Genomic DNA, 13,952 nt, shown 5'->3' with positions numbered 1-13,952 from the left:
ATGCCGTTCCTTGTATTCAGTTGCAGTAAATGCCTGGCAGCCCCCTGTAAGATATTGGATGGTTTCTTGGGCTTGACATCCATATCGGCATCTGTCGTTTTGAACCTGAGGGTCTTTGATTATATATTTCAGAACCTGATCCTGAATGGCCAGTAATGAACCCTCCGTTTCAGGGAACATCTTTCTTGATGTCAACCAATAGTTCGACGCTGCATTGTCGACATAGTCTTGGCTGACCTCATTGGGATGTCGCCCGTGCAGAGGTTTACCCATCCAGGTGCGCATTTTTTCGTCTTTAGTGAGGTGGTCTATGCGCATTTCTGGTTCCCTCAGTTTGATCGGTTATTATTATTACTATTATTAATTACTATTAATGGATATATAGAGGTGACACCAATAGATGCCTAAATGGGAGAGCATAAGATGGTTTGGAAATGGATGGTTAAGATGGACGTTCAACGTGGAAATGTTAGTCACTCAATACGAAGAATTGTCGAACTACGGGTTCCTGGAAGGAGTAGGAGAGGAAGACCAAAGAAGACTGGAGTGAGACGCTTAGGCTGGCTATGTTGGTAAAGGGGATTAATATTGGTATGACTCAGAACTAAGATTTTATTTCAAGATGCCTGGTTGCACCAACAAATCTTAAGCTCCAACTTAGCCCAGCTCAGCTTATAGATAGGGCACGGCTATCTTGGCGCGTCTTCACTGGTAAGTTTAAGATGCAATCCACGTGGAAATCCATTGCGGCAAGCTGAAAATTGATCTAAGACTCAATAGTGAAACTCGTATGTCTCGAAAGCTAAGCTTAAGTCACGTCTTAAGCCTAAGTAAGATCTGTTGGTGCAACCAGGCATTTCGGATTTATTTTTATTTTGCTAATCTGGTAGTTTGTAATTCTGTAACACCGGTAACATAATTTTGACAAGTTTAGTTTGACATTCTAAATTTGAGAAGTTGTTTTTCAAAATTTCGGTCAGGTTTAAAAATTCTTGCAAAATAGTAAAAATTCCAGTGTAATATAAACAGCATCAAAATGGTAAGGTATTATATCTACTTGTTTTCTTTAGAAAATATATAATTTCTGTATATTGGTAACCTTTATCTTACTCTAAATATCATCTATCAACTATAAGAATCAGATAAATGGAAACTTATTGGTTTTTATTGTGAAAATCTCACAAAATGATTGTCGTAACAGACAAGGAATTATTTCTAGCTACAGAATTAAGTTTAGGTAAAAAATTAATAATTTTAACACTGGCTAGTCCCAAAACAATTCCCATTTGGTATTAGTTCCAAAAAGATGGATAACACAGTAAATACTTATGAAGTAGGTATATACAGCCAATTCTTTATAACAATATTCCTAAGAAGATTTATTCACAAGGAAATATGGACACCACATTGTTCAAAAGATAATTGCCTCAAAATTATCGACAGGTTGGATATGGGACAATCCAGAATACATAACACAGAATGAAAACGAACGCTACCATCCTTTGAAAAGAATAGTGTTAAATTATCATAATTTTAGGAAGCTTATAATTAGGTATCTAGCTTCTAATTGATTGGAGACTTAATTAGGAATGTAGCTTTACTCTTTTCTATTCTCTTTGAATTATCTGTACAAATTCGTCTGAAAATTGTTGCTCTCGTGGAATCAATAATCAACCTAGACAAAACTTTTCTAAGATATAATTAACTATAGTGTCTTCATTAGATAATATCGGCAATTCCAAAATAGATGGTAGGAGTCTTAAAATAAGCAGAAATATCTCGAACAGATCATTAGGTACCTACATCAGTCAAACATAGTGCTACCCACCAACTTTTATAGCTCGAAAACCAATACAGAGTTGTTATCTACCATCTACTAACTGCCTTCCCATATTTAACAGTTGCAGCTATATTAAAGATTGCTGCCATCTATAGCATAGATGAGATACCTACATGCAAAAACAGCCAATTATGACCTTGCACAATTAGCCCAACCAAAACGTTAAAAAGGCGGACATACTTAATCGATAGAAATATGAACTCTCCTAGAGTCTAAAAGAATGACCACATTCCATGAAGAGAAAACGCTTAAAAGTGTCAATCATATCATCTTATCTTTACACTTTTAAAGTTCTAGCTACTTGTATGAGTTGTAAAATGGTTGTACAAAGCATCCATGAGGTCATTAATGAGGCAGAATGAAATGTAAATACATATGTCATCATTGCTGCTACGGCCAGTATCATGAGAATTTTATACGGTCAGATAACGTAATGGCGCTTAAATCCGAGCTTTTAATTGCTCAAATAATTAAATATACCTAAACATAAGGTAGGTAGGTAGGTACTTAATATATTTGTCTCCATAAATATTTTCATGAATAATAATTTAGGCAAGCGTTTGAATTTGAATTTAACAATTGATAATACCATAGAGAGAATGCATATCAGTCCATATCGGCCAAGCAGGTGTTCAAATTGGTAATTCGACATGGGAGCTCTACTGTCTAGAACATGGAATCAAACCAGACGGTACTGTCGAAGTAACTGACCAGATAGTCTCAGACAACTGCTACGGTACCTTTTTCTCCGAAGTTGAAAACGGGAAGCTTGTCCCAAGAGCAGTTATGGTAGATCTAGAACCAACTGTAGTAGGTAAAATATCTTAAATTACACACGAATTTTCATGCTGATATATATATTTATCTTTTGTTTAGACGAGGTTCGTACCGGTGTTTACAAAAAGCTCTACCATCCAGAGCAGTTGATCACGGGTAAAGAAGACGCTGCTAATAACTACGCTAGAGGTCACTACAGTATTGGTAAGGATATGTTGGACATCGTGATGGAGCGACTTAATAAACTGGCTGAAAATTGCCACGGCCTCCAAGGCTTCTTCGTTTTTCATTCATTTGGAGGAGGTACTGGGTCCGGTTTTTCCTCTTTGTTGATGGAAAGGTTGTCTAACGATTACGGAAAGAAAAGCAAGTTGGAATTTGTGGTTTATCCTGCCCCACAAGTATGTAAATTTCGTAATCTTATAGCCCAGTAAATGAACGGGAAATATGGCGATACCGTGTAATTTTCAGGGTCAACTCCAAATTGCATGAAAATTTGGATTTAGGTTCTACTTATCCTCCACTTCAAAAGTTGAACTTGTGCCATTGGATGCTTTTGCTTGGGGGGTGACATTCACCTTTTACCGGGGGTGAAAAACGCGCGTTTAAAATAAGTCTGAAAATAGATCAATTTACTAATTCTAAGCAACTTGACAAAAAACTACGTTTTCAGGCGGTTTTTCGCAAATAACTAAAAACTAAGTACTTTATCGAAAAAATATTTTTAGTAAAAATGTAGCATAGAAAAAACGAACAGAATTTTGTATTTGTGAAGTCTGTAGACCCAGCAAAAGCAAAGTTGTGGCTCTAGAAAAAAAAGTTCTTATCCGTTAATTTCCAATTCGAATATTTTAACGTGAAATAACCAAAGAATGAAGAACTTTTCGGGAAAAACCCTTTAAAACTTATTTGAAGTGTTAAAAAAAGATTTATTTTTATTTTTTATAAAAGTGTCTATGTAGCATCAAAACTAAGCGAGGTACGCTCAAAAAAAATTTGCACCTTTTTTTGGTAAAAAAAATCGTGAAAGTCTCCCCCTATTATTGAGCACCCCAAATGAAATTAATCGTCATCGCTTTACAAACAATTTACTTTACTTATCTATTTTTTATATGATCTGTAAGTTTCACCGGTTTAAAGTGCTTATTTTTGAAAGGGTTATAGTTGAAACGGCTTGAACGAGTATTAATCACGAGTGTATGCAAAGTTTGAACAGCCATATTTTAACCAATGTTTGTCTCACAGAAAAAAAAAATGAAAAACCTACATTTTTTTACTCTTTGAGATTTTTTGTATCACTAATACTTTTTGTATTTGAAAAAAGAGCATTTTTCCCAAATTTTTAGAATACTTTTTTTTACTATAAAATTAATTTTTTCAAAAATAAGCACCTCAAACCGGTTAAACTTACAGATCGTATAAACAATACACATATACATACATAGAAAGTAAAGAGGTAACGATTAATTTTCTTTATGGTGCTAACTAGGGAGAGATCTTCACGATTTTTTTTACCAAAAAAAGGGGGCAACTTTATTTTGAGCGTAACACGTTTAGTTTTGTTGCCAGAGACTTTTATAAAAAATAAAAATAAAGCTTTTTTAATAACTTTAAAAAAGTTTTAATAGAGTTTTCCCGAAAACTGCTTCATTTTTTGGTTATTTGATATTATGAAATATTCGAATTTGACGAATAAGAACCTACTTTTCATGAGCCTACATCTGTGCTTTTACTGGGTTTATATACTTCATTAATACACCATTTTTTTTTCGTCCTTTTATAAGCTACATTTTTGATAAGAATATTTTTTGGACATAATATTTACCTTTTTAGTTATTTGAGAAAATCCGCATAAAAACGTGTTTTTTTGTCAAAAATTAAACATTTTCAATCGCAAATAACTCGAAAAGTATTGACTTACTTAAAAAACTCTACAGAACGAAAGTTGCTTAGAATTAGTCAAATTATCCATTTGCATTATTTTAAACGCGCATTTTTTCACCTACGAGAAGGGGTGACCGTCACCCCCAAGCAAAAGCAACTGACGGCACAAGTTCAACTTTGAAGTGGAGGGTAAGTAGAATTTAACTCCAAATTTTCATGCAATTCGAAGTTGACCCTGAAAATTACACTCCAAAACGGTCATTTACTGGGCTATTAGAGAAAAAGTAAACTAAAACGTTACTGTTTTATTTTATAGGTATGTACAGCTGTAGTTGAGCCTTACAACTCTATTCTTACAACAAACTCAACTCTGGATCATTCCGACTGTGCATTTATGGTCGACAATGAAGCCATATATGATATTTGCAGAAGAAAATTGGGCATCGAAAGACCCGATTACATAAACTTGAACAGATTGATCAGCCAAGTAGTCTCTTCGATTACAGCATCGTTGAGGTTTGATGGAGCGTTAAACGTCGACCTCACCGAGTTCCAGACAAATTTGGTTCCTTACCCAAGGATCCATTTCCCCCTCGCATCATATGCACCGGTGGTTTCTGCTGAAAAAGCCTATCACGAAGGGATGTCGGTGGCCGAAATCACCGCTGAGCTCTTTGAACCGACGAATCAAATGGTTAAATGTGATCCAAGAGAAGGTAAGTTCTATCTATCTAATCAGCCCTAAACATCCATCCTTGGATATAATAGTCCTCCTCCTCTATCTTGGGCAATTTACATCCATTTTGACCCGGCGTGTTTCTTCAGGTTATCTGACCATGGCATTTGTCGCCTCCCCTTTTTTCATTTGTGGTTCCACGGTCTCCAATGTATAATTGTTTTAGTCCATCTTTCATCCTTCTGCCTTAGGGTAAGAACAGAACAAGTGGGTCGCGGTCGATATCCATGTAAAACAAACACATTGTAGTGAATGGAAGAGAACAGAGCAGGTAAGTCGCGGTGGAGGTTTAGCGCGATGCCATCCAGGAGGTTTACATCGATGCTTTTGAAAATAAAATGAGTTTCTTTTACATGGATGTCTACTGCGCGGCCTACAAGGATGCTTCCCTGTGATTCGTCCTTTCGAAGCCAAGTTGTCATTACCTGCGCTATCTGAGTTGATACTTTTTATAAAATCCCTTTTTTGTATTCAGTTTATTTTTGAATTTCTAAAGTAATTAAATTCAGTAAATTCTTGAAATATGAAGGAGGATCTGATTATTTACAGCTGACATTTCATCAGTTGACTCACAACATCACAAAAGCACAGTCTTCTTGTCATTCAAATTTTATTAAACTACTTCACTTGATAGTGGTTCTAGCTCGACTGACAGCGCAGGTGACCTTACTATGTGCTGACGACATCGACCGCGACTTAACTAGTAGCATCCACCGCGACCTACACCTCCACCTCGACCCACTTGTTCTGTTCTTACCCTTAGGGTGTGTCCGACAAACTTCTATTTAAGCGTTGCTACTTGGGTTGAGACATCTTTCAATTTTATTTTGTTACAATTTATCTTTTCATGGATCTTTTTGTCTTTGCTATTTTTTCCATATTTTCCTTGTTAAACGTCCATGTCTGAGAGCCATATATGAGGACAGGGAGTATACATTGATTGAAAATTTGTTTTAGATATTGCTGGTATTTTCTGTTCTTTTCAATAGAAGACAGTTTTCCGAATTACTCACAGGCCGATCTTATTCTTCTCTTTATTTCTTCGGTCTGATTTTCTTTATTTAATCTAGTGATTTGTCCTAGATATATATATATATATATATATATATATATATATATATATATATATATATATATATATATATATATATATATATATATACTCTTTTACTTGTTCTATTCTTGTTTGTGCCACTGTAATTATTACTTCTTCTTGATGATTGGTCATGGTTTTTGTTTGACTGTAATTCATAGAAGGTAAGTTATTAATTAACTATTATTAAAATCAATAGTTGATTGTAATGTGTAAAAAGAATCATCATCATCATCATCAGCCGTTTTGAATCCTCTGCTGAACATAAAACCTCCCGTAAATATTTTCATTGTATCCGATCTTGAGCACCCTAAATGCAGTTGTGCTGGATGCTCTTGATGTCATCCGACCAGCTTGTTGGAGGACGTCCTCGATGACGATAAGCATCGTGTCTGTCTCCATTCTAAAACTTTCTTGGTTCATATCTTCCATCTTTCAATCTGACAATATGTCCCGCCTGCGAATTTACAAAGCTATACTGATTCAGTCATGGGGGCGACTGAATTCGAGTAGGTTTTGTATGCAGAATATTAGTTACATATTCTATACTATTATCTACGGTCCACAAATTAACTGTATTGGTGTAGGATTTGTAAGCGAAATTTTTGATTATTATTGAGTAAATATCTATACTGTTTCAGTCATGTAAGTAAAACTAATCAAGTACCTATTTACTTACGTGGATTTATTATTATATCATAAAATTTAGATATGTGTATTTTGAAAATTAAAATAAATAATATATATTTGGATATGATTAAAAGTTAAAAACAAATGAATAACTACTAATGTACGAGTATATACAGTATGTCCCTGTAAGTTGGAACCAGATGGAAACTTTTTTATTATTGATTTTACGAAAAAAAGTTATTCTTCATAATAAAAAGTTCTGCGTGGTCTAAAACCTAAGATCCAATCATCTGATATCAAAATAATGTTCTAATATGCAATTACATTCTTTTAATTGAAAGAAAATTTGTTTCTCAAATTACAGATACCCAACATCATTTTTATTTATGATAACTCTGATATTATTAGTTTTACGAAAAAAAAGTTATTCTTTATAAAAAGTTTTGTATGATCTGGAAACAAAGATACAGCCATGATTTATCAAATTTTATCAATTTTATACGAGGTTTGTCAAAAAATATGAATTTCGTTCAAGAGTAAAGTACCTGTATAGTTCACAATATTTCAATTTAAAATATTTAATTGTATTCTCATACATGTTTTGTAATTCTGAACAACTTTTTATAATAAAATTTTTCAATATTGTGCAAAATAAAGGTATTTTACTCTTGAGCAAAATTCATTTTGGTTTGTCAAAAAATATGAATTTCGTTCAAGAGTAAAGTACCTTTACAGTTCACAATATTTCAATTTAAAAGATGTAATTGTATTCTCATACATGTTTTGTAATTCTGAACAACTTTTTATAATAAAATTTTTCAATATTGTGCAAAATAAAGGTATGTACTTTACTCTTGAGCGAAATTCATTTTTTGACATACCCCGTATAAAATTAATAAAATGTGAAATATTATGATTGACGCTTATTTTGTAGAACGCGCAAAACTTTTTATAAAGAATAACTTTTTTGGTAAAATTACTAATTTCGGAGTTTTTTTTTCAATTAGAAGAATGTAATTGCGCATTAGAACTAGAACATAATTTTTAATTCCAAACAACTTTTGATAAAAACAATTTTCAATATGGTGGAATATAAAGGTGCTTTACTCTTGAGAGAAAATTATATTTTTTGACATATCTCGCATACTATTAATAAAATTTGATATCTGATGATTGTATCTTAGTCTTTAGGGACCGTTCAAGTATTACGTAACGCAGTTTGGGGGGGTCAACAATCTTAAAAAATTGCATTACGCAATAGTTAAACGCCCATTAGAGTGCGTTACGTAGGGGGGGGTCAAAAATCGCGTTACGTAATACTTGAACGCTGCCTTATATAAACGTATAAATCTTTATTTATTTATACGTCCATGACTGAAACAGTATAGACATTTACTCAATAATAATCAAAAATTTCGCTTACAAATCCTACACCAATACAGTTAATTTGTGGACCGTAATAGACAATAGTATAGAATATGTAACTAATATTCTGCATACAAAACCTACTCGAATTCAGTCGCCCCCAGGACTGAATTAGTATAGCTTTTGTAAATTCGCGTCCCGTTTAGTTCCGTTTCAGCTTTTAACTGCGTCCGTAACACCAGTTTTTCTCCTATTTTATTTGAAACTTTGACTCTGAGGGATATATCCAACTCTGTTCTCTGAGCCACTTGTATTTTATTAATTACTTTTCTGTAACTTACTGGACCTTCCTTACTTTCCATACGTAGAACTGGAAGTACACACTCATCAAATACCTTCCTTTTCAAGCAAATGGGAATATCTGATCTAGAGAGTTCCATCAGTTTTCCGTAAGCTGCTCATGTTAGTCCTATCCTCCTGTTTAAGGTGATACAGTAGCGAGCAATAGGTAGCCAAAACGCGTTCCAAGATTGCGGCTGTAATTTTGAATATTTTATCGAGATATTTGGCACACGTATTCGTAATATAACAAAGAATGGCGGTACAGAGCCCAATTTGAAAAGTATATTAATATGTGGACATTACTCTGTAATTAAATACAATATTAAAAAACGAGCCTGTACCGCCATTAAGAAGAACAAAAAAATACACTTTCTTCAAATAAACTTTTTTATCCATGCCTAGATTTTGTGTCATTTTGGAACTACTAATGAAATAAAAAATGTTAGTAGTTCCAAAATGACACAAAATCTAGGCAGCGGATAAAAAAGTTTATTTGAAGAAAGTGTATTTTTTTGTTCTTCTTAATGGTGGTACAGGCTTGTTTTTTTAATATTGTATTTAATTACAGAGTAATTTCCACATATTAATATATTTTTCAAATTGGGCTCTGTACCGCCATTCTTTCTTATATTAAGAATACGTGTGCTAAATATCTCGAAAAAATATTCAAAATTACAGCCGCAATCTTGGAACGCGTTTTCGCTACCTGTTGATCGCTACTGTTTCCTCTTAACTCTGTTGTTTGATTCTCGTTATATAAAAATTCGTCAAAAAACTTTTTCATCAAACTCGAGAAATAATAAGTACATTTAATTTTTGGCGTATGTTTGTTTCTTTGAAGGCCTATAAAATATTACATTCTCAGAAGCTATTCGCTATTTTATTCTATCCTTCCAATAATGGCAGTTCCATGAAAGTTGTATTCACAAAATTAGAGGCATAACATTTTTACTCGAAATTTACATAGGGTGTGCCAAACAACTGGCTTTCTTATTACGGCTAAACTATGGAAAGTATAAAAAAATGTTTATACAGGGTGTCCAGAAACTCTCCCGACAAATGAAGACCGGAGATTCCTCAAGTATTTTGAAAATAATTTAACTCAATTGAATCGTTTATTTCAGAAAGGGGTCAAGTGACAAAAACCTGCTTTTGAGAAAAACAAAAAAAACGTGTTTACATTCAACAAAAATTTTATTTATATAAAATAAAAATTCTCACTAATAACCTGTAGTGTTTGTCAAAAAGTATTGTATTTTTCAAAAATTTATCTTGTTAATTTGTTTAAGAAAAAATAAATAATTTTTTGCACTTGGCCCCTTTCTGAAATAAAGTTGGTGTTTACATTCAACAAAAATTTTATTTATATAAAATAAAATTTCTCACTAGTAACCTGTAGTGTTTGTCAAAAAGTATTGTATTTTTCAAAAATTTATCTTGTTCATTTGTTTGAAAAAAATAAATAATTTTTTGCACTTGGCCCCTTTCTGAAATAAAGTTGGTGGTTACACAATTTTTAAGCAAGGAGTCATGCGTTGCATGGCCCCTTTCTGCACTAAACGCTAATTTCTCTGCGCTGCCAAAGCAACACTATGGCAGCAATTGATTCCTTTCTGCAACAAAAGCTGTATTTACGTTTAAATTAAAAAATTTCACCAAAAACTCATTTTGTCAAAATTAGTCACTTGACCCCTTTCTGAAATAAACGATTCAATTAATCTAGTCCTAAAATGCTTCTTAACCTTCCGATGACCAACCTTTTTTTGTTACACGGATGACCAAGGGGGAGAAAAATGACCCCAGGTCAAAAATGACAACAAAAAAATGAAGTTTTTTTTTAATTTTTTTTTATTTATTTTTTTATGACATGGACTTTATGTCATTCATCTAGTCACAACATGAGTATTAGTGTCATGTGTAGTGTGTATGTTGAGTAAGTGTCTTGTTACTTTGCAAAGTCGACGTCATTAGAGTAAAACTACTTGGAATTACACATAACAGACCGTATTGTACTAAACATCAACTTCAGAATATATTTTTTATTCGTAAAATATAGGGAATTTTTTTTATTTAAAAATATGAGGATATCTAGAATGATATTAAAGTCAAATAAAAAAATAATGAGTTAAAAATTGAAAATACTTTTGGATTTATTAAAGAAAAACATACGCTGAAGTCACAATTTCCCCCGCTTGGTCATCCGAAGGTTAAGGGAGCTATACAGCTCTTTGACGATGGTGTCTTGTAATTACTTTTTTAAAATAGCTCCATAATCTTTTATTTAGAAAAACGAAAACTGGTTGGTACGTCTATTTATCTTCCAGAGATAAATCGTTTGCATCAATTTTGAATTTCTAGTACCGGTCATAGGCGTCCGTTTTGGGCAGGTCAACCCTTATTTTATCGCTTTATCGGTTTCGTCTTCAATTTTTAAGCATTTGACACTAGATTATTAAATTATGAGGTATCCGGTATCCTAGTATTAAAAGTTACTCTTGCTTTAAGTCAATAAAATACACCGTTTTATTTTGAATTTTTTTTTCAAATTCAAAAAACGAACACAACGTTTTTTACCGGGGCCCGCTCATCTCTCTCGGCCGCTCTATATCTGATTGACCAGTGTTCATACAACCTATTAAATTTTTCTACACTTTTTAGGTAAATACATGGCTTGCTGTCTACTCTACCGTGGAGATGTAGTTCCCAAAGACGTCAACGCATCCATAGCCTTGATGAAGGCCAAAAGCAACGTCAGATTCGTTGACTGGTGTCCCACGGGGTTCAAGGTCGGTATCAACAACCAGCCCCCGACTGTGGTCAAAGGAGGTGATTTAGCTCCCGTACAAAGAGCTGTTTGTATGCTTTCAAATACGACAGCAATTGAATCTGCGTGGAAGAAACTTAACAAGAAATTTGACTTGATGTTTTGCAAACGAGCTTTTGTGCATTGGTACATTGGAGAGGGAATGGAAGACGGCGAGTTTGGAGAAGCAAGGGAGAACTTGGCAACTTTGGAGATGGATTACCAAGAGGTTGCGTCAGACTCTGTTGACGAGGAAAATGTAGAAGATGTATAATAGAATTAACAATAACTAAATAAATATTCTTTTAAATCTCATTTCCCGTCATTTTATCGTCTTTTTAAGATTAACGACCATCACTATGAATTTTGTACTAGGATTCTTCTTCTTCAAGTGCCCTGTCGGTTGCGAACGTTGGCTATTAACATGGCAATTCTGATCTTGCTTGCGGTACTTCTGAATAGTTCGACTGATGTGAACCCGAACCAAGGGCGCCCATATAAAAATTTTTAGGGGGGGGGGCCAAACGTGAAGATGTTGCACATTACATTTTGTATATTTCGGATGACAATATATACAGTAGACTCTCTCTATAACGAACACGGGTATAACGAGGTTTCGCTTATAACGAGGTACATTAGGTGTCCCATGAAATTCCTATTGAACTATAACGCTCTATAACGAGGCATATTTGGTTACAACGAGGAAAATTGAAATCGAAGAATACGTGTCTTTACCTGTTTTTATCGTTGTAATGGTCATAAATACATAAATGCCCCAACTGCCTGTACATAGAAATGCCCAACATCTGTCTTATTATCGAGGCCAGTGCTGTAATAAACTCGGCCACCTGTAATAAACTTCTGTCTGTTTATCGACCGATATTGAATATTATAGGAAATTTACAATTTATGACGGCGAAGTTCATTGTTCACTGTTCAGGTTGACCATCGACATCTAATAAACTACGTAAGAGGCATCAAAACATTTCATTATTATTGTTGTTTGATATAACGAAATCCGCTTATAACGAGATAATTAGTCCACCATTTCAGTTCTCGTTATAGAGGGAGTCTACTGTAGTTTAAACCACCTAAAAAACCTAGTTTGAACCCTATTGTGAGAAATTATTCATACATTTAAAGAATACAATGCTTGCAAAGCCATGCCTTCAACTTTGGTGAGTAGACTAACCATGAGTATGTGTCGAACCAAGTTTTTACTTTAAAATCTTAAAAAGGAGTCCCCTTTATTTTTGCAGATTTAGAATCCTTATGAAAAATAAGTCACATATATTCCAAACATTTTTAGAATCGTTGATAGATGGCGCAAATAAATCGCATTTTTCGATTATAGCGCCATCCGTCAACAATTATAAAAAAAAGTTTCGAATAAATGTTACTTATTTTTTGAGGAGGAAACTCAATCTGCAATAAAAAAAACGGGGGTTCCTATTTAAGATTTTAAAGTTAACTCTCACCCCACCTCCAGAGTGTGGAATGAAAAATCCTGTTTGGTGTCATTCTATAGATTTTTGAAAAATATTAAACACATGTTTTTTAGTTTTTCATTTGAAAGTATATTTCTCGAGATATTAGACCGTTTCTATAATTTTGCTATGGTATCACGATATATCGTCTTTTCCGATTATAGCGCTATCTATCCACAATTCGCAAAATGGCTCGAATAAAATTTGCTTATTTTTACAAGGAAAATCCAAATCTGCAACAAAAATTAGGGGTTCCATTTAAGATTTTAAAGTTACCCCTGCTCCACACCCAGGGGTTGAAGTGGTGGACTTGTTTAGTGTCATCGCATAGATTTTTGAGAAATATTTAACACATATTTTTTAGTTTTTCGATCCGATGTTCATTTCGCGAATTATTCGACCTTTCCGCTACTTTTGGGACACCCTGTATACAACACTCATTCGTCATGAAAGATCACCTGTTTTTCATTTAAATAAAATTGTTGTGTTCATCATAATGTACACTTAAAAATAATCTACTTACTAAAAAATACTTTTGCAAACTAAAATTTGACTATGTTCAATAAATTTAAAAAATTATTTTTCAATATGAATTTATTTCTGCCTATGAAGATGGTTCTATTCGGTGTACACAAAACTTAATATTATAGAAAACAAATATAATCACAGATTTTACACTTTATCTTTATAGTGCCAGTTCTCAAAGACGAATGGCTCATTAGTGATTATCGGTCAGAGATCGGATTTCTTGCTGATATGATTTTCTTTGCAGTATTATAAATGATTCATTTAATTCGTAATTTTGGGTGTCGGTTACAGTATATATTATGTTCCCACGTTTCTAATCTCTTTCAATGTCTCGTTAATAGCATACCCTGACTGTGCGAAATGTGTATTATGCACATTCCATATAGACCGCTGTCGCAGACACACAGATTTTCTGTTTAACTATTAATTACCCAATATGTGAATTATTTTATTAATAAATATGTTGT

The 13,952-nt window shown here is 33.5% G+C and overlaps 1 protein-coding gene across 1 annotated transcript; it reads left to right on the top strand.

The window, feature by feature from the left end:
* The first annotated feature begins 893 nt into the window (after positions 1–893).
* On the top strand, positions 894–11,785 carry LOC114346721 (tubulin alpha-4 chain-like). The gene is made up of 5 exons (XM_028297506.2): positions 894–1,039; positions 2,435–2,654; positions 2,717–3,018; positions 4,818–5,217; positions 11,326–11,785. Exons 1-5 carry the CDS (start codon positions 1,037–1,039, stop codon positions 11,742–11,744), a joined length of 1,344 nt encoding a protein of 447 aa, XP_028153307.1. The 5' UTR covers positions 894–1,036; the 3' UTR covers positions 11,745–11,785.
* Positions 11,786–13,952: the final 2,167 nt, after the last annotated feature.

Source organism: Diabrotica virgifera, chromosome 1, assembly GCF_917563875.1.
Source record: "Diabrotica virgifera virgifera chromosome 1, PGI_DIABVI_V3a".
Taxonomy (NCBI): domain Eukaryota; kingdom Metazoa; phylum Arthropoda; class Insecta; order Coleoptera; family Chrysomelidae; genus Diabrotica; species Diabrotica virgifera.
This window is presented reverse-complemented; position numbering and strand designations above follow the sequence as displayed.